Raw genomic sequence first — 26,589 nt, forward strand, 5'->3', positions numbered from 1 at the left:
CCTCAGGCCTGGACGATGGCAACATGTGTGTGTACCCACTCTTATCTCCATTTATTGAGTATTAATTTTAAAAGACTTTTTTTTTTACCACACAATCCCTCTCTTAAATCTCACTGCAACATGATGAGGTGGGGGTGTTACCATCTGTATTTTCCAAGTTAAAAAAAAAAAGGTGTTAAAATAATTTTATAACGTTTTCATTGCTCGCAATGGTGTGAGGTCTCTTTTAGCAGAAGCCCCCAGCCCTAGCTCCTGCCTTGTCACCTGGACCACCTGAAATTTAATCCCTCTGGGATACACATTTTTATCCCGATTTAACAGAGATTCAAACAAGTTACCAGGCAGCAGATGACAGCATGAATGGACATGGCGGTAGAAATGTATAAAACGATGTTGGTGAGATTGGAAAGATAACTTGAGACCAGGCCCTCATAAAAAACCTGACTTTATTCTGTGATAATAGCTAGCATTTGCTGAGCACAGTTCTAGGCCCTAACAATTTAATCCTCACAACCACCATGTAAGGTAAAATACTGATTATTTCCAATTTAGAAATGAGAAAACCGTGCCATAGACAAGTCAGGTACCGTGAGCATGAGCACAGAGCCGGCAGGCAGCAGCACTGATATCGGAAACTAGAATATTCAGCTCCACGTGCAGGCAATCGGGCGACAATGGCTTCCTGGGGAGGAAGGTTCGGTCCCAGCCTTGTTTTGGGGGCAATTTCTGCAATGGTGAGGAAGAACTGGTGGGGAGATGCTGGAGAGGGGGTGAGTCTTTCTTCCCCGGGCCTGTTTCTGTGCCTGACTCAGGCACCCTGGGTGTGGACCTCTGGGCTCTGTGTCCCAGCCAGGACCTCTGGGCTCTGTGTCCCAGCCAGGACCTCTGGGCTCTGTGTCCCACACTGTCAGCCACCTGCTGGGTGTGGGGAAGTGCAGCCCCCACTGCAGCACTGCCCCCCCCCCCGCCTCCACGGGAGAGCTTCTAGCTTACAGCCTGCATCCCACTTTGCCTGCCTGCTTGTCCAAAGGCCTGAAGGAAGAGCTCAAGGGAATGATTGAAGACGGCACAGCCCAGAGAATCCGCTGTTTTCCTCCATCCGGCTTGATCTAAGGCTCAATAATTCCGACCAGCTCTCCACTTCCTCCCTCTGTTCCACCCAGGACAGAATTTGATCGTGCTCTGAGAGGCAGGAATGATTAACCGGCCCCATCTCCGTGCTGCACGTGACTATCTAAGATGGTGCAAAGTTTGCACTGGCCGTGCCCACACTGGCTCTTGGGGTGTGTAGCCTGAGTGCCTGGCAGTCACAGGGCTTACAAAGGTCAATGGCACACCTCACTGCTTTTTGCTGGATTCCATTTGCTATTTTGTTCTCTCTAATTTTTGCATCTATATTAGTGATTGTCCTAAATTTCTTTCATCTGCTATTCTAAGGTTGTGAAGTCCTCATAAATGACATGGGGAAGTGTTCCCTCTGTTTCTCCTCTCTGGAAGGTTCTGTAGAACATTGTATTGTGCCTTCCTTAAATGTTGGAAGAATTTACTGGTGAGATTATCTGCAGTTTTCTTTGTGGAAGATTTTAAATTATGAATTTAATTTATTTAATACATATTAGACAATTCAGATTTTCTGTCTTGATGTATCAGTTCTGGTAAGATGTCGATGTCAACAATTTCTAATTGATTGGCATAAAATTGTTTATATATCCTGTTATTATCTTTTAAATATGTGTTGCAGCTGACATGCCCTCCTTCTTATTCTGAATGTTGATGATGTGTGCCTTTTCTGTTTTCTCTTTTTATCTTCTATGAGCCTTACTAGGGAGTTGTCAATTCTGCTAGTCTTTTCAAAGAAACTGAAAAGTTACCAATATTATGTTTTTTACTTTCTTGACTACCTCTATTTTGTATCTGTTTTTATATTATTAATATTTAATCTTGTAATCTCTTCCTACTTACTTTGGGTTTGGGGTTAGTTTGTCTTTCTATTTCTAACTTCTTGACATGGCCACTGAGACCATTAATTGTCAGCCTTCCTAGTGGACTGACCGTTTTCTTATTATTAAATGCACTGTATATCAAAATTGGCTCTTGCTTTTAAGTCAACTTTGAATTATATCAGCATGGCTACTCCATGTTCTTTTAGTATCTTTATGCTATATTGATTTCCAGCTTTTTATTACAGCTGTTTCAAATTTTTATATTTAAAATATATATTTCCCGTAGACAACACACAGTTGGATTTTTAAAATCTAGTCTGATAATCTTTGTCTTTTAATTAAAATGTTTAGTGCATTTATATTTGATGTTATTTTATATAATAATTATTTTACATAATAATTATACTATTTGTTTTTAATATGTTCTACGTGGTGTGTTTCCTTTTCTCCAATTTCTCATATTCTATTGAGCTAATTATATTTTTTATTCTTTATTTTCTTTTTCTTTTAGCATGCTGTACATCCTTTGACTATTCATCTAATGGGTACCAAGTGCATCACTTTATCCTTTTATCCTTTATAAATTAGTTCCTTTATCAAATGCCATATAATGCAAGGATCTTAGAACAATTTACCTCCTTTCAACTTTTATGCCACTGATTGATTTTAATTCAGTGTATACTGAACCCCCATAATGCACTATTTCTGTCCTAGTAAGCCAACACTGTTTAGGTTTGCTCACATATTACCCTTTCCATTGATCTTCATTCCTCCTGCATTTCTGGTTTTCCATTTAGAATCATTTTTGCTCTGCCCGAATAACTTCTTTAGTGTTTGCTTTAGTTTATATCTGCTAGCAAAGCACCTCTCAGTTTTCATTAGAGTTTAAATGCATTTATTTCATATTTTTAAAGAATTTTGGACGGTGATTTAGAATCCAGGTTGGCAGCTCTTTTCCCCCGGCACTTTGATGGTGCCATTTCATTGTTTTCTGGTTTCTGTCGAGAAATTATCTCCAAGTCTTACTGTTCCTTTGAGAGTATCTGTATTTTTCTCACTTATCTGTTTTTAACTTTTTCTCCTTGTTGTTGATTTTCAAGAATTTCACAATTATGCTTCATGTGTCTAGGTGGTGTTTTCATATTTATCCTGCTTGGTGTTTGCAGCATTTTTTTATCAGGTTTGATGCCCCTTTTTGAGTTTTAGAGAAGTTAGAGCTAACATCTCTTTATATATTGCTTCTGCTTCTCTCTGTTCTACATCTGATATTCCCATACATGTATATGACCTTTTCACTGTGTTTCATGTACTTCTTATGCTTTTTTTCTTTTTTATATATTGATTTTAGGGAGAGGAAGGGATAGAGAGAAAGAGGAACATCCATGTGCGAGAGAAACATAGATTGGCTGCCTCCCCTACGCACCCCAAAACAAGCCCACATCCTGGGCATGTGCCCCGACTGGGAATAGAACCTGCCACCTTTCGGTATACAGGATGACACTCCAACCAATTGAGCCACACTGGCCAGGGCACTTATGTTTTTTTCTTTGTTAATATTTTTTCTGTTTGTTATTCAGTTTGATTATTTTGTGCTGATCCCTTTTCTACTCAGCAATTCTTTTTTCAGCTGTGTCTATTCTTTGTTAATCCCATTTGATAAATTCTTAATTTCAGTAACTGTAACTTGGGGGTCATTTTTAATTTGACAATTTCCATTTGGTTTATTTTTAAAGGTTTCAGTGCTCTGCTGAAATTCTTTACCTGGTCATCTATTCTTAGTCATATTAATTGTGGTTTTGTTAAAGTTGGTGTCTGTTAATTCCAATGCCTAGATCTTTCGTGGGTCAGTTTTTTTTCTTGGTTTTGGTCATATCTCCTGGTATTCCCAGTTTTCTTGTTTGACTGCCAGACATAATGAATTTTAAAATGTGCAGGTAATTTGAGGGTTTAGATGATGATATTTTCCTTCAGAAATTACATACTTCTGCTTCCAGCCCACAGTTGCCAGGGACTGAGGAGACTGAAATTGGGCTTTAGTTCCTTTGAGGACTGAGTGATTTGTTCACTCACACTTCTAATGTATAACCATCTGACAGGGCCCATTGGGGCTTAGCTACAGCCTCTTCCCTGGTAATGCCTGAACTCCAGTTTTCATCCTTCCTGTCCCAGGAGATGAGAAAACTTTGCTCAGCATCTCAACCTCTCTCTTGTCACTGTCTTTTCCATTTCTGATCGTATAAGTCACTGCTTGTGAATTGGCAAATGTCTGAAGAAGATAAATGGTGCCAAACATGGGGTTAATCTCACTTCCTTCTCTTCTCTCCGGTAGCTGAGCCCCGCAAGTCCTCACTGACTTGATTACTCTCCGATGCTTCTAAAAAGATAAAACTTTAAAAATAATTTTCCCAAATCTTTTGCAGTTGGTCTCAGTGGGTTGGTCTGTGATCAGCTACTCTGCCATCACCAAAAGCAGAAGTATTAAGGAGATTCTTGCGATGTTATAGTAATTGAAGGATTCAATATCAGTTCATTCATTTTTTTAACAAGCATTCCCTGAGAATCCTATGTCAGGTACCAGGCAAGGTGCTAGTAATACAGTGATTAAAACAAACCACATCCAAAAATAAATCTCTCAATTTCCCTGCCTTTGAGACACTCACCCTGACCTGGAAGAAGCAAATCAGTACAAAGAAAAATAATTTTAGAAACTAATAATTCTCTTATAAATATTTAAAGGGTCATATGGGAGCACATCAGAGGGAATGGTGTTGGACAGGAAAGAAGATACCATGGAAGACTCAACAAAGTTTATCACCTGATCTAGGTCTTGAAATATGAGCAGAGTGAACAAAGGCGTGAAGTCACAGAATGTATTCAGTCAGGGTCAGAAAATAATTGGAGTTTTGTGAAACCGAAATCTGGATTTTATGGGATGTGCTAATAAGAGGGATCATGAGTAATCAGACATATTAGAACCAGACCTTTGTGCCATGCTGTGGAATCTGAGCATTATTCCTCCGGTACTGAGGAGCAATTAAATGGCCCCCTCTTTCTCTGACACGAGAAAGAAAGCCCTGAAGGCTGGCTCAGGAGCAAATGAGTTTGAAGTTATAGGACTTACTGAAGTTGTTGAAGGGCTCTATTCTTGGTGGTCTTTATTTTCAATGAAAAAGAAAGCTAAGACATTGGCTAATAGTAGCAGAGATGTGCCAGAAATTTGAGATAAAATAATAAATATTTTAAACAAGTCCTGTGTTACTGTGTTAGATGGGACTGAGAACCTACTCAAGATAAACAAATGCGTTGGTGACTGCAGAAGTTAGCTGTACTCATCCCAGTCCTTTGTCACCGTTCTGATTTCACCTGAGCAATTGTCACTCAGAGTAGCTTTCAAAACGGCACTGAAGGAATTGAAACAGAGCAGAGCCACCTTCCCTCAGTGTGGGGATTTGGAATGCAATGTCTAAAATTCCAGGCTCCAAGGCCAGGCAAACCTGATTTCAAAACCTATTGGTTTTGAACTAAGGCCACTTATTATGTGACATTGGACATACTTCCTATCTCTGAACTGCAATTTCCAAATTATGCGAAATGGATATAATAAAAATGACTTTGTGGGATCATCATGATGGTTAAATGAGCTGTGTCTGGCAAAACATCGACTCCAGTACCTGTCACATGACTGGCTTCAATAAGTAGTAGCTGTTGTTGTAAGTTGTTATTCATGCCATATTTTTGTCTGTTCTCCTTAAAGGGCATTCTCTTCTCCTCGGTGGAGTGTGTGAAATCCGCACGGGACCTGGTAAAGCTCTATCTGCACGAATCAAATCGTGTTTACCGGGATAAGATGGTGGAGGAAAAGGACTTTGTTCTTTTTGATAAAATCCAGACAGAAGTGGTCAAGAAAATTTTTGATGTGAGTATTGCACTGTGAATTCTTTCTACATTTAAAAGTAATGATAGTTGTGCAGACTATCACCCAAATTATAAAAGTACAGCCCATAAATTAGAGAAAATAAGAGATTAGTAAAGAAAATAAAAATCTATCATTCCTTTGCTGAGATGAAAAGTATTGAGGCAAGAAGAGAGAAATTAATTATGGGATCTGAGTGCTGAGAAGGTCTGTGGACATCCACTCATCCAAACCCTCCTTTTGTAGTAAACTCCCCTCCATGTCGTTTCCCAGATGAGTCATCCCAGTTCATGCACCAGCGTCCTCAGAAATGCACAGTCTCAGCTTTCCCAGGGCAGCCATGTGGGAACTGGGGATGACTGGAAATTTAGAACAATTTTGAAATTTGGGACCTTTGGAACTATTATAAAAACTGGAAATTTATTCTAATCTTGATTTAAACTTTATTTTCCTGTCTGTTAATCCTAGGTCTACCTTCAAATATTTGAAGACAATTTATCTTGCCTTTTCAAAGTTGTCTCTTCTCCAAGCTAAATAGCCTCTCTCTGCTCTTTCAAGCATTTCTGACATGGCTTGTTTTCAAACCCAGAGTAGTTGGCATCATCTTGATTATTCTCCGACCCTTTTTTCTCCTTTGAAATCATGGTGCCTGACTCACCACACAGCCCCACTGTGTCTGACCAAAAGCAAGATCATCATTCCCCTTTTCTTATGTATTATAACTTTGTTATTATGTTTTCCAAAATGTGTCCTGCTAAATAGTTGTACCTCAATGTGCTTTTTAGAAAGAAGGTATCTATCCATGATTTCTCAAGTTGAGAAAGTACTTCATATCTTAGAAATTCAGTATATGCAACACACGAAAGCCCTGAACATCAGCAATGATCCTGATTCGTCTATCATTTCCAAACGCATGGGACCCTACGACTCTTTCCCTCCATAAGACCTGTTAATAATTTTCAGAATGAATGGTCCTTAGAATATGCCTTGAAAAACACTGGTACATTAGCACCTCCTAGGATGACATTATATTTCTTAGTGTTAAAATTACCCCACAACTAACACTGAGCCTTCTGTTGACCAAAGCCCCATATTTTCCACACAGCGTGTTGTCCTCTCTTGAACATAGAAATAATCAAATCTTATATTCAAATGTACCATGTTGTTCCTGTGTTCACCTTGTTAGGTTCAGCTCTCCATATTTTTTCCTGATAAGATCCTGGATCTATCTCTGAAGATTTTACTGTCCACCCAACCTATACAACAGCCTTTGGAATGTTTGGATGGTATTTTAAGTAACTTAGCTCAGTCTGCTCTTTGCTAGTCCAAACACTGAATTTCTCCACTTTCCCATCATTTTTATATGGCCTGACGTATAGCACTCTCACATCTCAGATACTCCTCTCTGAGTTTTGTAGAATTTGCCCATTTATGTCTTCATTGTTAGCTCTGCAAATGAGCCTTTACTGTTTTCTTAAACTGGTCTAAGCTAGCACTTTAGTGCGACAACACTCAGTCTTTGAAATAGAGGTTTCTATGTGGGTCTGTATACTAAGGGCCCATCCTTTTGATCTAGACCCAGACATAATTAATACTGCCATTATACACATTTGTTGGTTGTTGTTTTGTTTTTTATTAGTGCACATTTTTATTTTTGCACAAACAACATTTATAGCTTCCTTTTCAAATATGTGTATCCCTTTTTTCATTGTTAGAATCTTTGTAAAAATAAGCACTAATTTCACATAGTCTTGCCAAGTACTGTGTCCATTATTATGAAGAAACACTGTCACAGCATAAACTAGGTAAAGAAATTTTGCTCTGTTACCTAACAATAGAATATTTGGAATCTGAACTATTGGGCTTGGCTGGAAATATAAGTACTTCATTCTTGATTTTTATTACTGCAAAAGCAAAATTCTTGATCCTTTTCTCCTTTTAGGGATGAGAGATAGAATGGCTGTATCTCCATACTATACCATTGGTAAGACGTCACCACACATTCCACCCGCCTAAGCCAGTTTGCCTAGTGAGCATGCCCAAGGCTGATGTGGCTGTCTGTGACTTGAGCAGCCATAAACAGCTCACGCTGTTGGTTGATAATATGCCTTACCTTTTGTCCTTGTCCAGCTATTCTGATTTTATGAAACTTCTTTTTACAACCATCTTCTGGGTAAAATATATGCATATATTGAGGGACACCTGTACTGTATACTATCAGTGTTGGACCAAAATTAAAATTTCGAAGATATTCTTTTAGATCAGTGGTTCTCAATCTTTTTCGTCTCATAGCACACATAAGCTACCTAAATCCTGCCGCACACCAAGAAAATATTATAGTTTTGGCCGATCTGACAAAAAACAAATAGGTATACTTTTGATTTATTCACACCAGAAGGCTATTGTTGTGTTGGCTGTTGTCATTTTTTTATGTGACAATCTAAGGGAAAAGAAGCCAGGCCCCTGATAAATATTCAGGTGTTGCATGTTGTGAAATTCTTGCGGCGCAGCGGTTGCAAATCGCTGCTTTAGGTTCTGAGGTCCCTGACGATGTAGTTCTGGCCGTTGGATCACTAGGCGTCCTAAGGGGAAGGCATTGTGAGCTGCGCCGTGCTCCAGGGGGATGTTGTGTTTAAGCAGAAATGCGATTTTCTCTGTTTTGTTTCAAGTTGCTCTGCTTGCTCCTAATACTCCTTTTGATTTAAAGTTGGATGGCCAGTTAAATGGAATTTCAGATAAACAAATAATTTTTTATATAAGTTACATGAGATTCTTGTATTTTTATTTACTGAGTCTGGCAAGCTTGGTTTAAGTATCTAAAGTTTTAGCCATTATGCCCAACATTCATTCTCTTAAAGAATTTGTACAAAGTGCTATGATCAAGTGAGTCCTGGACTTAAAGTCAGACTAGTTCTGCCACTAACCAGCTTCATGACCTTACAAAGACAGTTGACCTCTCTGGGCCTCATTTTATTTCTCTGTAAAAATTAAAAAGTTGGGTGAAACGGCTCCTCAATTCTATGATTAAAGTGATTCTAAAATGTTCTATTCTCAATGTATTAATAAATGTAAGGTACTACAGATGAAAGGTTAGTGAGAGTATAAGCAGTTGGTTATCATAAGCTTTCCCACGTAACGCAGGAGTGTATGGTAACTGTGGGAGTGGAACCTCCGAGAAGGCCTTGTAGAGGCCGTGGACATGAACAGGCCTCCGCAGGTTTCATGGTGTGTGTACAAAGTAAGGCCCAGGGCACAGGGAACTACGTGCCTGCAGATATTAAATTGCAAGTAGAAGGCACATTTGGGAATTAATGAGTAGACCATTTGGGTCATTTTTGTAAAAGCTGTGAATTTGTGGCTTTGTATTCTTTTTTTTCAAATTTTTTTAATTTTTCAATTACAGTTGGCATTCAGTATTATTTTATATTTGTTGTAGGTGTGCAGCATGGTGGTTTGACATTTATAAAATTTTATGAAGTGATCCCCCCAATAAGTCTAGTACCCACCTGGCACCATACATAGTTATTAGGATATTATTGACTATAATCCCTAGGCTGTACTTTACATCCCAGGATTATTTTGTAACTAACAATTTGTACTTAATCCCTTCATCTTTTTCACCCAGCCCCCAACCCACCTCCCACCTGGCAACCAACACAATGTTCTCTGTATCTATGAGTCCCAACAACAATTGAAATGCCAGCCTGAAGCACCTTTGCACCAAACCTTGGTGTTCTTATTAAAGAAAAGTTGCCAAATTTTCACCAAGGAAGTGATGCAGTCCTGTTTCTACCATAAAGCTTAAACTTAAAGTTCTCTGATGTGTGGCCCTTGTGGGATGCAGGCTCACTATGAAGAACCCTTTTTCACTGTGTGGGGTGGTTTTCCCTCTCTCCTCTATACAGCCTGGCTCTGCTCACAGAACTGGAGGCATATTTTGTTCATCAAAGAGTCTTTGTAGCCCGAGCTCTCCGGGTTCTCACTTTCACTGTTCCTCTGCTGCATCGTCAGTGTAAATTGACTGCCATCGGGACTGATTCCCAATATATTAGCTCATTTTCAAACTGGGTAGCTGTACTCCCACATCTGTTCCCACATTTTCCTCAACTAGCGAGAATGGCTCTCCGGCATTATGTTATCCAAATGCCTGGCATTTATTGTGACTGTCCAGCAAAGCCAGAATAGTGTGTTTTCTGCGGCCCTAAAACTACCTTCAAAATATAATAACTCTTTGATAGTTAACTCTTTCACTTATTATTATTACCAGGCAACAGTCCTGGTTTTCCTAAGAATATTACTTTCCCTCCATTAGGTTTGATGAATCTAGTCCCACAGGCTTAAGTGTAAGGTACTATGTTCAAGGCTGACCCCACAGTGCCCTGGCCTGGGTAATGCCCCTGCTGGTGAACAGCAGGTTGGTTGCCTCTCTTCCAGGTGGCCCTCCAGTCTGAACTTTAGGAGGAAAGAATGGCCAGTGTGGGCAATTGCTTGTGCTGGTATAAATTTTAACTTTGTGTTAGAAAACCTATTCTTTCTTAGACTTGCTTCCTCTACAACCCTTCTTACTCTGGAAGTCTCAGGTGTATGTGTTTGATACGTAAGTAGTTCCTTCTGAATTAAAAGAAAATCAGCCATGTCTTCAATACTTAGCGAACAGAGTGGTGGTGAAGAGAATCAGACTCCACGTCTTTTAGGTTGAGTTGTACCAAGTATTCATTAAACATGGTACGGTTTGTCCTAGGGACAAGAGTTGGCACACCAGAAGCCCAAATCCTTATGGAAGTTTATAAATAGGGGTTCTACTGCAAAAGCTTTAAGATGATCAATGTCCTTCCCAGCTAGAGTGGCTCAGTGTTTGAGCATTGACCTAGGACCGTGGTTGGCAAACTGCAGCTCGCGAGCCACATTCGGCTCTTTGGCCCCTTGTGTGTGGCTCTTCCACAAAATACCACGGCCTGAGCAAGTCTATTTTGAAGAAGTTGCGTTAGAAGAAGTTTAAGTTTAAAAAATTTGGCTCTCAAAAGAAATTTCAATCGTTTACTGTTGATATTTGGCTCTGTTGACTAATGAGTTTGCCGACCACTGACCTAGGAGGTCATGGTTCAATTCCCAGTCAGGGCCTGTGCCCGGGTTGTGGGCTCAATCCTTAGTGCGGGGTGTGCAGGAGGCAGCTGATCAATGATTCTCTCTCATCATTGATATATATATATATATATATATATATATATATATATATATATATATCCTTCTCCCTTCCTCTTTGAAATCAATAAAAATATTTTTTTAAAAAGATCATCAATGTCCTTATAAACAAACCAGTCACCTAAGGATGGCTAGTGGCATATTCTTCAAAAACCAAGCCCTCTGGGCTGAGCTTATGGTCAGGGCTTGCATCCTCTAGAGTGCACTATCACAGGGAACAAGAAAGGATGCCTTAGGATACTGCTGTGGGTTGCAGAACAAGACGTGTTGGAAGGTGTTGGAGAGATGAGGCCATTGGGTCATGATCTCCTTCACTCGGCTGAGGTGCAAGAGCCCTGCTTAGCGAAGTGCACCGTGTGTCCCCATCTGCTCTGCTCAGACACAAAGCCCATTTCTTACTGTGCTTGTGAGAAGGGCACCTTCCCCCTTCCTTTTTCATACTCAGCCCCAAAGGAATAAAACATCACCCATGACTTCATGAACCTGATACACGAATATTAAATATCTGCCTTAGAGGGCTCTCTCAGAGGAAACGTGTTGGAATCGCACTGATACTTGATTTTAGGGAGGTGCCTAGAGAAGAGGGAAGCCAGGGCTCTTCTCTCTGTGTGGAACCAGAATTGAGTCAATAAGGAGGGCCCTTGTCCTGTATCCCATCACCAGGATATGGAAGAGACTGTGGAGCAGACTGGAAGCCTGAACATGTATTGCCACTTTGCAAACGGCATTGGGGAGCCCAAGTACATGCCCGTACAATCATGGGAACTTTTGACCCAGACTCTGGCGGAAGCCTTGGAGAATCACAATGAGGTCAACACAGTGATGGACCTGGTTCTGTTTGAGGATGCCATGCGCCATGTGTAAGTAGTTTCTCTTGTTTTCTTTTCTCGGTTGCCTCCTCTTCCCCATATCTGGGGTCTCACCTAGGCATTGGAGGACACTGACAAACCAGGAATCCAGCTACTGCTTCTTCTGTGGAGGTCAAGGGGCAGCTGCTGCTCCTGCCACTGGCCCTGGGGAGCACCCTGGTGCTGACCTCAGGCAGAACAGGAATCATTTCCTTGTCTGTCATTCACAGTCCCTGGGCATGACTACAGTGACACCATGGGAAAGTTTGAGGTAACGAAAGGAGCACCAGACAGCTCAGCATCTGTATCCTGATCCCATTCTAGTCCGGACAGCTGGACTAGTTTTATAGGGCCAATTTTATAATGATGAGATTGGAACTCTTTGTTTAAGACAAGTGCACATCTATTTCAAAAGTTAAATGTCCTTATAAGAGCTGTTGCTATCAAATGAATCACTGAACTAGTCACTAAGCCTCCCAGATAGTTTATGGTCATGCCATTGCTATCCCTACACTGCTCATTATATTCCCCCTCTTTACATTTACCTCCCCTCCCTGCCGGCCCCAATTCTCCCAGCCTGTCTCCTGTATGCATGGTCTTAAGCATAAAAATCTATTTCATCTTCAACTTCTCTGAACTGTTCCTTCCTTGATAAATTCTGTCTGAGACCTGACTGACCTTGAGTTAAGGACAGCTCGTTTTTCTTCCCCATTCTCTGTACCCCACGGCCTAGAGTGAAGTAAGAACCTCTTTACTTAGAAGTAAGAACTTCTTTACCACACCATCCCAATGGCATTTCTCCTTTTATTCTCCACAAACTCCAGGATTTTTTGAAGCACAAGCAACTGGACTTCCATACTCATTACTTCTTCATTACCTCTTCTTTCTGTCATCTACTAGCATCCATTACTCCCATCATTCACCAGCATCCTTCATGCTGGCACCATCCTTCTCTCTTCCATCACACCTTTCTTCATTCTTGGCATCTATGTACACCTTGTCTTTCTGTTCCTCGGCCTCCTTAGCTCCAGTGGTCTTTCTTCCATCCCACCTCAGCCACTCATTCACATGTTCCTATCCTGGAACTTCTATCGAGAATGAACCCACCTCCAAAATCTCAACTTCAAACGTTCCACTCTCTGATTTGCACTGCCTACCCTTCCATTCACCTGCTCCAGTTCCGGTTATTCTTACACTTTATCGAGACTATTTTATGAAAAGAAATAAATTGCTTTCTCAAACTCTTTTGTCCCTTCATCTACCATGTCTTTACTTTCCTCGATCACCATAGGCTCAATCACCCTGGTGCAAGCTCCCTAACTTTGCTGCCATTGCATCCAGGTGACAAAACCCCACTGTCTTCTTATTCCACACCTGCCCCTAAGCATCTGAAGATTATTGAAGAAAAATCCCCCACCATGTTGATTAGTCATCACAAAACCCTGAAGAAGGTTCATTTAACATCACACGCCCCATAAATCGGTAACAGAGCTCACACTAATGCAGTCTGGTTCCAGAATGTTTACTCACAACCATCACACTAGGATGCTTCTTCGTGTGCCTTTTGTCTCCCCCTGATCCAGGAAGCTCCTTGAGCACGGAGTGTCCCACTCACCACTGAGTCCAGCACCTTGGACAGTGCCTGGTGCATAGTGGGTGGGCAATAAACAATGGTTTTTAAATGAAGGCCAGGGAGGGGGCATTGGGTGGAAGTGCACAAAGGAGAGGAAAATGGGAGACGTCTGTAATAGTGTCAACAATAAAATGAAATGTTCAGTAATCTTGTTGAAACTTCAATGAGCATTTTCCTCCTCTTTAAGAGCTACCCGAGCCTGTGTCATAGTCTTGGGATTGAGACAAATTATCTTTTAAGAGTAAATTAAATTTGAGACAATAGCAAGTGATTTAGTCAATGTGGTTTCCAACGTGAGTGATCAAACTGACTAACATTGTTTTAGCAATGGAAAAATAACGGCTATAATGAACCGCCTGGAGGGGCAATTCTGAGGAATAAAGTGCATTTGGATGTATAATTTAAAATACCACTGCTCGTGGCTCCATCCTTGCACTCCCCTCCCTGCCTGAGGCTCCTCGGCCCTCTCTGCAGCCCCTACCAGCCAGAAAGAGCAGATGCATCTTCCTCCTACACCAGAAAACAGAGCAAACCAGCACGTGAGAAGCACAGATCCGTGGCCTCTCATCGCTGCACAGTGCCCACGGCAGAGGCATGTGGACTCACTCCAAAGGTCCCACCTTCTGGTGTCCAAGGTGGGAATAGGGCGGGGCAGAGAGGGATGGACCGTGTGCGCTTCCACAGGAACGCCCAGGGCCGAGGGGCCGAGGGGCCAGCCAGGGTGAGGGCCTGCGTGTACAGGTGCCAGAAGACCTGTGCTCATTTCAATTGTTTATTGGCTATTTGTTCTCACCCCTTGAATTCTTAACATTTTCTTTTGTTTGATTCCCCTACACCTTTCCTAAGCTTTGCTGCTTTTGCTATGAACTCGATAATGGGGCCTGTGGAGTAGTTACCGCACATGCTCTGTAGATTGAGCCAGGCCCAGGGTCAAATCCTGGTGCTGCCAACCTTTGGCTGTGGGCCTACGGAAGGACAGGTAACCTGCCCAAGCCTCGGTCTCCTCCTCTAGAGGATGAGGGTGGTGAGAACGCCTGTGCCGTGGGGCTGCTGCTCGTGTGGCGTGCTTTGCACTTGGTGAGCAGTTCGTAGCTCTGAGTCTTTTCTTCCCTCCGTTGTTTCCTCCCCTGACGGTACGACTTTGCTCTCCTCCTGGCTTCCTTCACCATCTCAGCAGATGCTTGTTCTGCTTTGTCTTTAAAGCTTCACTCCGGACCTTTTCCCTGCACTGGGCCTGATCATAACCTATCTTTCCCTTTTCATTCACTGCCACGTGTATTTTTCTGCCTTCTCTTCTTTTCTCTTAGAAAAAAAAGAACCTCGGATGTACTTGGTGCCCCTTCATTCGCGTATCTGACCCGTCCCGTGTATCTGACCCGTCCCGTGTATCTGACCCGTCCCGTGTGTGTATGTGTGTGTGGGGGGGGGCGGTGGAGGGATAGAGGCAGTCTTCAGTGCGCCAGCTTCCTCCAGCTGTGCTGTGTACATCGTCAGCTTTGTTTCTAATCGGCCCGAAGTGCCGCAATAAATTAGCTTAGACTGCCGTGCTTTCCCGGCCCAGTAGCCCTTCCGAATATTGATCTTCTCTGTAAATGTTGTAATTTGAATGCAGAGTCCTTTGCCCTCGTCAGAGGTTGTTAATGAATCCCCAGCTGGAGTCTAATGCTGACAGCTGCAGACTCGACCATTCTTCTTCGGAAACTTCATCACGAATGATGTGTTTTCCATTTAGATATTGAGTAGCACGCACCATGCTAAGCTGAGTCGAGGCCTTCTGGAGTAGAGCTGGGTGTTAGGCAGCCCAGAGAACCAGCTGGACTTCCCCTCATCCTCCAGCTGGCCTCCCTCTTCCATTAATCCATTTCTGCCCCCCCCCCCTTTTTAATTAGAAGAGAGATCCTGGATATCTTAGCACCAGAGTTTCTCCTTTTGTCATTGTCGTCAGACACCATCTAATGTAGGCACAGAGCAGACTCCTTGACCCAACATAATGAGCAATTTTGTGCATCATCCCAAATGTGATGCTGGTATAAGGTACGTGTTGCTCTGTTTAACAGAACGGTGTAGGCTGCTTTCAATGCACTAGCACTATAGAGAGTACATGATGATTATACACACTCTTGTGGCATCTAGAGTCGATGGTTTAATAAGGGAGCAAGAGCAGTGTAAGTCTACCTGATACAAGACAGAATACAGTGCCATAACAAAAAATTATGAAGTGAAAAGGAAAATTATGAAAGAATTAAGTGCAGCTCAGTAAAAAACTCCCAAATTTTTAGGGAAATAAATTTTAACTACATAAATTTAGGGACATACAATTTAAGTCCAAAAAGCTAAAATTTTCTGTACATCTAAAACATTAAAATGAAAAGATAAAAGTGCCAAATTGGGGGTGGCAGAGGATTTTGAGACATATATAAAGAGGTCTTACAAATTTAGAAGAATACTACAATTGAGAAGTGGGCAATGGACATAAAAAGAAAATTCACAAAGAAGAAATATATAATGATTAATAAGAAAAATGTTATAAAATAGATCCAGAGACATAGAAGCATGCAGCAGACTGTGGAATCTCATAGGAGAGGTAGAGGTGAGTGGGCAGGTAGGGAGAGATCAACCAAAGAACTTGTATGCATATATGCATAACCGATGGACACAGACAATAGGATGGTGAAGCCTGGGTGGGCTAGACAGGGTCAATATGGGCAAAAAGGGAGCATACTAGTATGTAATACTTTCAACAATAAAGATTTAATTTTTAAAAAGAAAAATGTTCAATTATCTAGATATCAAAAAAATTAAAACCATAATATTTTCAACCATTGAATAAGCAAAATTAAAAAAATAAAAAGACCTGCCTTAGCCAGTGTCGCTCAGTGATTAGTGTTGGCCTGCTCACCAAAGGGTTGCAGGTTCAATTCCTGTCAAGGGCACATACCTGGTTTGCCATTTTGATCCCCAGCCACTATCAGGGCGTGTGGGAACAACCAATTGATGTGTCTCTCTTACATCAATTCTCTCTCTCTCTCTCTCTCTCTCTCTCTCTCTCTCTCTCTCTCTCTCTCTCTCTTCATCCCTCCCTTCCACTCTCTCTAAAAATCAATGGAAAAAATATCCTTGGGTAAGGACTAACAACAAACACAAGACCCAATGTCAACAAGGGTGAGGGCAAGACTCCCCTCTCTGCTCGAGGTGGGAGTTCTGCTAGGGCATTGGTCGGCAAACTCATTAGTCAACAGAGCCAAATATCAACAGTACAACAATTGAAATTTCTTTTGAGAGCCAAATTTTTTAAACCTAAACTTCTTCTAATGCCACTTCTTCAAAATAGACTCACCCAGGCTGTGGTATTTTGTGGAAGAGCCACACTCAAGGGGCCAAAGAGCTGAATGTGGCTCGCGAGCCACGGTTTGCCGACCACGGTGCTAGGGTTTCCTTTCAGAAAGCAGATGCATCCTATAGGAGAGATGAAGTGATAAAGATCCATGGACATGTAGTTTATTGATGCTAATTACATGATTAAATCATCAGAATATGCAAGAAATTTGCAGTAACAAAATTCAAACAATAGAAGCTTAACATGAACCCTTTAACCTCATACACACTCATATTTTGTTGACATGTCAAACCCCAACGCCAAAACCTCCCTCAAGCCCTTCCTCCAAATTGGGGTTAGCTAGACCCTAAGTTGCCCTACCCCTAATTACCATTAGTTAATTTGAATATTGAATTTCTCATTATAATATCATTAACACAAGACAAGGACAAAGGAGGTAGCCTGTGCAAGTGAACCTCAGATCTATCTTCTGCTTTATTTGGGTGGACTTCACCTGAGTTCTTGTTTTGCACATTCTTTGGATCCCAAGATCACCAACACTGTTACCTCTTCCTCCTTATCGCATCCATTTCTCCACGGTGGCTTTATTACTGTGTTATGTATCCCCAAATTCACTGGCTTAACACATTTTCATTCAACTAACCCTGCCTAACATATTCTCATCCTCCAATATTCACCTTTTGATGCTACCATTCTCGGGGCAGTTTTTCAGTATGTATCATCCTATCTAATAAAAGACGAATATGCAAATTAACCATCACTCCACTACATTCACAAGCCACGCCCACCAGCCAGTCAGGAGCGAATATGCAAATTAACCCAACCAAGATGGCTGCGGCCACGGAGCTAGCAGGAGGCTTGGGTTTCCCCAGCAATGAAGGAAGCCAAGTTTTCCACACATCCTGGCGGGCCCAGGCCTCCACTCAAGGCTACAAAGTTTAAATTATAGAAGATAAATAAATCCCAACAAAAATGGCAGCAGCCATGGAGCTGGAGAGAGCAGGAGGCTTGGGTTGCCCCGGCGATGGAGGAAACCAAGCTCCCGCAGCCCTGGCCTGCCTTGGCCTCCGCTACAAAGTTTCAATTATAGAAGATAAATAAGTCCCAACAAAAATGGCTGTGGCCACAGAGCAAGCAGGAGGCTTGGCTCCGCTTCAGGCTACAAAGTTTCAATTATAGAAGATAGATAAATCCCAGATACCAGGGCCTCCACTTGGGTCACCGGGGGGTGTGGCCAGCCTGCAAACCACTACAGGCCCCTCGCCCAGGCCGCCCCACTCCCCAAGGGAACCCCCACCCTGATCCGAGACACCCTTCAGGGCAAAACAGCTGGCCCCCACCCCCACCCGTGCACCAGGCCTCTATCCTATCTAATAAAAAAGTAATATGCAAATTGACCATCACTCCAACACGCAATATGGCTGCCCCCATGTGGACACAAGATGGCCTCCACAAGATGGCCAGCAGGGGAGGGCAGTTGGGAGGGACCAGGCCTACAGGGGAGGGCAGTTGTGGGGGGGGGGGACCAAGCCTGCAGGGGAGGGCAGATAGGGGTGACCAGGCCTGCAGGGGAAGGCAGTTAGGGGTGACCAGGCCTGCAGGGGAGGGCTGTTAAGGGCAAACAGGCTGGCAGGCAGAAGCGGTTAGGGGCAATCAGGAAGGCAGGCAGGCGAGCAGTTGGGAGCCAGCAGTCCTGGATTGTGAGAGGGATGTCCGACTGCCTGTTTAATCCTAATCCCAGATTGGAGAGGGTGCAGGCTGGGCTGAGGGACACCCCCCCCCGTGCATGAATTTCATGCACCAGGCCTCTAGTAAGCCATAAAAATTGTCTTACTGTTTGACTTGGAAATTTTGCTTCTAGGAACTTATGCTATGCACATAGAGATATGAACTAAAAATATTCACATAGCATTTGTAATAACTGGAAAATGTAGGAAACAATCTAAATATCCAACAGGAGGCTATTACAGACAAGGAATTTATTCTGTATAATGGAATATTGTACCACAATTAAAAGCATGGTTTAGCAGATTACTCAGTGGCATAGGGAAATAATCACAGCATACTGCTAAACAAAAAGAATGATTTCAAAACACTATGTTCAGTGTACAATGTGAACCCCATTTTTAAAATATATGGGATAGAAATATATTGAGTTTTCAGATATAATAAAGTATGTACACATAAATGTAGACCTATAGGCATACAGACGCTAGAAAAACTTCAGGAGGACATATAATTAATGTTGATAGTGTTTATGTAAGATAGAATTGTAGTTTTTTCTGTTCCATGTATTTTTTATAATGAATAGTTATTGTTTCGAAGATGAGAAAAGGGACGGGAGTTATTCTTATAGAGAATGTAGGTCTCTTACATAGGCCTATACGAAGTGTTGAAGGAAATTTTTATAAAAAGGTGGCGGTGGCCTGGAGGACAGGCTGTGAGCAGCTCGATGGAGGAGTGGCGTTTGAGGAGAGGGTGGAGGAGTGGGTTGCTCTGGAGGGCAGGGTCTAAGCCGGGGTCTGGGGATGTTTCCCCATTGCTGGGTGAGAATCTGGTCACTGAGAGTGTAAGTACCACTGCAAAGGGAAGAATCCAGAAGCCAAGGAAATGGGTGTCTTGTAGAGCTGGCACTAAGAATCCACAAACGTTCATTATAAGGGCATCATCGTCCCGGAAGGGTGAGAGAGCTGCGCTGAGAGCTGTCAGCCTCTGTTATTCGCTGATGAATTTTGCTTCTGTCCATGCTTGTCCTCTGGCCTTCCCTGACTTTTTTTCTAATGGTATGCTTTCTACTTCTCTCTTTTTCCTGCCCCCTGCTCTTGCCCAAAAGCACAGAGAGATGAAGCCACATGAAGTGGGGAGGTGGAAGAGTCAGGCTTAGCTGGGGAGGGGGCGGGGATAAGCCCTGGTCCCCTCTTCCTTGCCATCACATGCCCCCTCCAGCCCTGCCTGACAGCCCTGAGCTGTTCCTCCACTGGGCACCATGGCAACTTCAATCCACTTAGTCAAGAAGGCGAGGCCAGGTATGGGGACAATTTAAGTCAAGTTTCCCACAGCTGAGCCCATGATCCGCTCCAGGGAGGTTACAGTTCCCACTCACTGTGCACGCTCCTCACTGTGCACGCTCCTCATTGAGCATCCCCCTAACTGTGCACACCCCTCACTGCATGCCCCTCACTGTGCACCCCCCTCACTGTGCACCCCCCTCACTGTGCACACTCCTCACTGTGCACACTCCTCACTGTGCACGCTCCTCACTGTGCACCCTCCTCACTGTGCACCCTCCTCACTGTGCACGCTCCTCACTGTGCACGCCCCTCACTGTGCACGCCTCTCACTGTGCATGCTCCTCACAGAGAGCCTGACTGAAGCCGGGTGCCTCCGCTTCCTTCCCTTCAGCTGCCGCATCAATCGCATCCTGGAGTCCCCACGAGGCAACGTGCTGCTCGTGGGGGTGGGTGGGAGTGGCAAGCAGAGCTTGGCCAGGCTGGCGGCCTTCATTGGCTCCATGGAAGTGTTCCAGATCACACTGCGCAAAGGCTACCAGATCCTGGACTTCAAGGTAAGGAGGAGGGGCTGTGGGAGGAGGCCAGCCTTCCTCCAACTGCCCATGCTCCCTCTCATCGGCTCTCAGATCCCTTGCCCAGAACCTCTGCCTAGCGGTCCATCCATTTTCTGCTTAGATTTTGGGCTGATGAGGTGAGAGGCCCTTTTCTCCTTAATCTCAGCCTGAGAGCATGGCATTCTCAGGTCTGCAGTTGCGGGACCTCGGCTGCTTCAGCTACGTCTGTGCAGCCTCGGCTCTCACACCAATCGGAAGCACATCTACACCAAGTGCAGTCACAGATCTAAGACTTAGGAGCAACTCTGACAGTCTGTCCAAGTTCTATAAGGAATTCATCTTTTAAACGTGTGTTTAGTAACCACCAGCTGCTGGGACCTTCAGCGGCATTTCCTGATTTCAGAATCAGGCACTTGTGGGCCTGGAAAGAGGAGCAAGGCTTTCTCTATAGCTTTTGAAGGCCACTTGGTCCAGCCCCCTCCCATCACGTTCACAGTAGGTCAATCTTTACCGCTTCTAAAAAAAAGAGAAGACAACATTGTGCATTATGAGAATTATGCATTTACAGAATGACTCACGACTGTGGTTCTCAACCTTGGCTATACACAGAAACCCTTCAAATAAGTGCACACCCCCCCAGAAATTCTGACTTACCTAGTCTGGGCAGCTGCCTGCCCCCCCACCACACACACACACACACACACAGATGATTCTAATGAGAGTTGAGAGGCATTGTCTTTGGTAATTCTGCAAATGCATGGGTTTGAGAACCATTGATCTAAAGGGAGTTTATTAACTTCAAGGGGGAATTTATTTGAACATGAATGATTACTATAAGGAGATGTATGAGGCTGTTAAAGAATGAGCTTTGAGTGGTGCAAGAGGCAGAAGACCAACAATAGGGACTGATGGCTGAGCTTTATGAGAGGGATACGACAAAGGAACCAAGATTGACTAAACTGGAAAACTTCAGGCTTGGAATCCTAACCCAAAACTGTATCTACCTGCAATTATGAATGGAGGTTAATTTTCTATCAGGTGAGAGAGAGAGAGAGAGAGAGAGAGAGAGAGAGAGAGAGAGAGAGAGAGAGAGAGACTGCCAATGCATGTTTTTTCCAACAGAAGTGTTTTGCTGGAGCTAGTCATGAGAAAATAAGATGCTGCTAGAATAAAATATATACATGCCCAGGCAAGTATCCGCACGTGCCTTTTTTTTTAATCATCACCCAAGGACAATTCATTGATTTTTAGTGAGAGGGGAAGAGGGAGGGAGAAAGGAAGAGAGAGAGAGAGAGAGAGAGAGAGAGAGAGAGAGAGAGAGAGAGAGAGAGAGAGAGAGAGAAATCGGTTGCTTCTTGCATGCACCCCAACCAAGGCTGGATCTAGCCCACAACCTGACTGGGAATAGATCCCACAGCCCTTCGGTGTACAGGATGATGCTGCAACCAACTGAGCTGTCTGGCCAGGGCCCCAAGTGTCTTGCTCTGTGAAAACCTGGAGCACTCACTTGCCTGCTGGGGCAGGTCATTCACCTGTATGATGATAGGAGTCTTCTCTGTCCTTTGGAAAGCCCTTACCTCTGTGCACAAAGCAGGAGCTCTAAAAGTTAACAAGGAGCCACAGTGGCTTTGTGAACTAAAGCTCATCACTATTTAATTTTACCTGCCCACCTCTATTGGAACCAAGGCCTGGGGGTGAGGTGTAGTATCCTGTCAGTGCAAATAGAGCTCTCCCCTACCTCCCGCTGCCATTTTGCTTTCCTTACAATGAAAGTAGACAAGAAAATGGCCCATTCCTAAAGAGTGGGTGGGGATCGCTTGCAAGATCTCTGATATTGATTGTTTCTGCAGATGGATCTGGCTGGCTTGTGCCTGAAAGCCGGGGTGAAAAATCTCAGCACAGTGTTTCTCATGACTGATGCCCAGGTGGCCGATGAGAAGTTCCTTGTGCTCATCAATGATCTCTTGGCATCTGGTAAGAGACTCCTTGTACCTGAATATCTAATAGATTTCCCCTGGAGTTGGAGTCATTTGGTCCAAGGTCAGAGGAATGAAATAGGTCATAGAAATGAGGGAGAAAACTGATACAGTGAAGAATTGGTTCATCAAGGTTTTTCTAGGATTGATGCTGGGCCTGCTGATCTGGCTTTTTCACTTACCTTTCATGGCAAAACAGACAATAATCTCGGGGCTCTATTAGCAGGACTAGACTTGAGAATCAAAAAAACAGGTTGAAGGCCTGCCGTCCCCTCCCCAAAGCCAAGTCAGAGCGAAACTAGAATGCGTGCAGTTTTTCAAGTAGGTTAGGCATTAGCAGGAAGATACACAGAGAGAGAGAACATGCACAAAAACATACACAATTGGGCAAGGTTAGATTGTCCATTTAATTAATCAAGGATTCTGAACTTTTGGGAAGCAAAGTGGAAGCAGGAACAGTATCTCTTCATGGTTTTCTTGGTTTTCAAAAAACTTGACAAGGGATGTCAACTGCTCTATGACACTATATATGAAAGATGGGACTTCAGTCAGAAGTTCAAATCTTGACATTTTGCTGTCCTTATTGATCCCTGTTTATTTAGGAATTCAGGACTTAGGTCAACCATTCTAGAAAATATATCTCTATATATGCAAATCCATATATAGAGATATATTTTGCAATCAGGCTACCTTGCCATTAACTCATTCCTGTTATCTACAAGTTATCTACAAGTCCCGTATGTATATATACGGGACTTGTAGATAACTTGTAGATAACAGGAATGAGTTAATGGCAAGGTAGCCTGATTTTAGCTATATTATTTAGTGAAGAATTGGTTCATCAAGGTTTTTCTAGGATTGATGCTGGGCCTGCTGATCTGGCTTTTTCACTTACCTTTCATGGCAAAACAGACAATATTATATGTACACATATAATATAGCCTATATTATATGTGTACATATACATTATATGTATATGTACACATATAATATACTGTATATACATATACATGTATATATATGTGTGTGTGTGTATATATATATATATATATATACATATATATAAATAATCTGACATATAAATAAACTAGAGGCCCATTGCACAAAATCGTGCAAGAGTAGGCCTTCCTTCCCCCCGGCTGCCTGCATCGGCTTCCCTCTGGCACCCAGGACTCAGGCTTCCCTCATAGCCCCGGCTTTGTCCAGAAGGTTGTCCTGAAGGACATCCAGAAGGACGTCCTCTCTAGTTAGTATATTATGCTTTTATTATTATAGATATACCCAATAAGACAATATAGTACAAAAATTATGCATTTTTTAAATGTGGTACGTGTATATATTTATATTAATTTAAAGGAGAAATTTAAATTCTGACTCTTAAGCCAGATTCAGCATCTCCAAAACCACTTCTTCATCTGGGTTAAAAAAAAAATAGTCAGTGCACAGATGTTTCTAAATAAAATTTCTGCCTCCTGGTTTCCAGCATTCCAGAAAGCTAATTTCTCCACAGTTCATGCCCTGTCTCTTCAACTGAATACTCTTTAGTTTATAGAGTCCAAAGACCATGACCACAGTATTCTCTCCCATAGTCTATCTCATGTCCTGTATCAGGGTGGCTCCTGCCATGCAATCCTAGGAACTTTACTGCTTCAGAACCATTGCCTGCTTCAAACTGTGCACCCTTGTACCCCAGGTCATTTTACTCTTACGTCCACCAAGAGCCATTGGTCCCTGGTCCAGATCACTCACTAACAGGCTCTGTGGGCAAATGTTAGAGTGTTCATGGTGAGGACCAGGGTTCCAAGTCCCTTACTGTGCTGGCTCCAAGTATTACACTGATCCCACACTCTTGTATCTTTCCCAACTTGCCCTAATTAAGTTAATTTTATACCCAGGAGTTTGCCTCCTAGCTCTTATACCTCTTTTCCTCCAATACAATAAATGTTTCCTTTCCTAAATACTGTTTTTTAACATCCCACTAACTCTACAGTAGTATATCCCCTATAGCGTTGCCTCACCTTTTATTATTTTACTACATAATGAGAGAGGAGTCCAATTAACCTCCTGCCCTCAAGCTGCACCCTAAAGTCTAACTGCTAACACAACCACAGAGGGTGAAATTGTGCTTCCAAGGGCTTATAGCTTTGGAGATGCCAGGCCGGTTGCCACCCTCACCCCATGTCTCAACTGGCTCCAATCCAGCCAGGGCACTAAAATAATGTTTGAGACACAGAAGATGTTATACTTTTACCAAATGAAATTTTAGTCCTCACATATTTTTAATTTTTTATTTAGGAAAACAATGTTTTTTCAAGTTTAAATGAATTTCTGACGCCCTACCCAGTGAAAGCAGTGCATTCAGGCAGCTTCATCGTCACAGAGCTTGATACTCCTATTTCCCTTTTAAGGCTTCCATACAAAAACAAGACTTACAAACACATTTTAATGGAGATAAAATTAAAAGTAATACCTTTCTACTCTAATATTTCTCCCTTTTTTCTTAACTACTTTGACAAAGAGAATAGAGCATATCTTTGTTCTAATTTTTCTTGTCAAATTAGTAATTTCTGGCTAGAAATTAACTGACTGCCAATGCAGGGATTCTGCCGGTCTAGAGCAACAGCGATTCCTCAGAAACTCCCCATCCCATTAGTTTTTCAATTTTATGGAATTGTGCAATCACTTTATTCTTATATAAGTGTAGAGACTAGGAAACTGCAATCAGGCTACCTTGCCATTAACTCATTCCTGTTATCTACAAGTTATCTACAAGTCCCGTTAGGTTGAAGACAAAGGTACAGTGAATGAATTCCACTTTTCAACTCTCCCCCAAGAGCATCTTCGTCAGGACCTACTCATCTCACACCAAAGGCTACCTGGTTTCCTCCCACCCTTCTTTAGCTCACTGTTTCATCTCTTGGTTTCTGGCACCATTTCCAAAATCAAATACTGATGGTACTCATCTCATTAATCCCACTTCTGACACCAACCAAACATTTCAGAACCTGTCATTGTATCAGTTGTATCTCAGGCTGATTATAAATAGGCAGGATGAAATCTTACACACAGAGTTCTTAAACTCCTGGTTTAATTAGCAAAAGATACATAAATGTAAAAGAGACAGGGTGGCCACCCGATCAGAGCAAATGAAGAAATAAAGCATATCTTTGATCACTTCCCTTGGCTTACCAGAATCCTTAATGGGAGTCATGCGGCTGCTGGTGAAACTATGGATGAAATATTTTCCCTTACTGAATCTGAAACATTTAATTCTTGCTCTGTTCTTATTTTCCAATATAATTACTTCTGAAGAATGTACACTGGCCATCAAACCCAGGTATTTATAAAATTCTTATGAAATTTGTTCTCTCTTGGTTCTTGGACCAAAATCAGCAACAGCAAGGCCCCATGCCCTGGCTTTCTAGGGCAGCACATACATCCAGCTTTCCATCATTCCAGAAAGCCCTTTTTATGGCAGTCCCAGCTGAAAAGACTTAGTCTGCTCCAGGTGTGGTGTCTTTTTCTCTCCTGACTGCCAGATTTCATGCTCCATTTTACTTTGGGATTTTATGTTGGGACTTCCCTTTTGTTTTTCAAAAAGCTTAATTGTTCACTCCAAAATTAATGTTTCTCTTTCCTGGCCCAACTAGATCACTTTTTCTAATCATATATTCAAAACCATTTATTAAGCTTCCATGTTCAGCATGTGCTATGCTCAAAAATGAGTATCACACAGCCTCTATGTGGTCTTTTGGAATAGTTCATATCCAGTTGTATCTTCTCTTTTGTAAAGTCATATGCCTCTCCATCTCTGAACCAGACTGTTTTTTAACACTGGAGCCAAATCTCCTTTTGATATATAAAACATGTAAAGATCACCTCATTTACAGTGTGGTTAACACTAGATCCAAGATTGACATGTTAGTGGTCTGCGCACATCACATGAAAATGTGGAGCAGGCGTCCTCAAACTACGGCCCGTGGGCCACATGCGGGTGTTTTTGCCGTTTTGTTTTTTTACTTCAAAATAAGATATGTGCAGTGTGCATAGGAATTTTTTCATAGTTTTTTTTAAACTATAGTCCGGCCCTCCAACGGTCTGAGGGACAGTGAACTGGCCCCCTGTTTAAAAAGTTTGAGGACCCCTGATGTGGAGTCTGGAAATGTTTGTAA

The 26,589-nt window shown here is 42.5% G+C and overlaps 1 protein-coding gene across 1 annotated transcript in view; it reads left to right on the plus strand.

Annotated features, from left to right (window-relative positions):
- Nucleotides 1-26,589, plus strand: part of DNAH9 (dynein axonemal heavy chain 9) — a gene marked incomplete at its 5' end in the record, with an annotated part of 343,516 nt that overhangs the window by 195,370 nt on the left and 121,557 nt on the right. Inside the window, 4 exons of the mRNA XM_079798920.1 lie at nt 5,698-5,859; nt 11,722-11,918; nt 20,279-20,441; nt 22,292-22,415. Coding sequence (XP_079655046.1) covers nt 5,698-5,859; nt 11,722-11,918; nt 20,279-20,441; nt 22,292-22,415 — 646 coding nt within the window. The remainder of the gene's footprint in view (nt 1-5,697; nt 5,860-11,721; nt 11,919-20,278; nt 20,442-22,291; nt 22,416-26,589) is intronic.

This window comes from Cnephaeus nilssonii (assembly GCF_951640355.1).
Source record: "Cnephaeus nilssonii genome assembly, chromosome: 19".
Lineage (NCBI taxonomy): Eukaryota > Metazoa > Chordata > Mammalia > Chiroptera > Vespertilionidae > Cnephaeus > Cnephaeus nilssonii.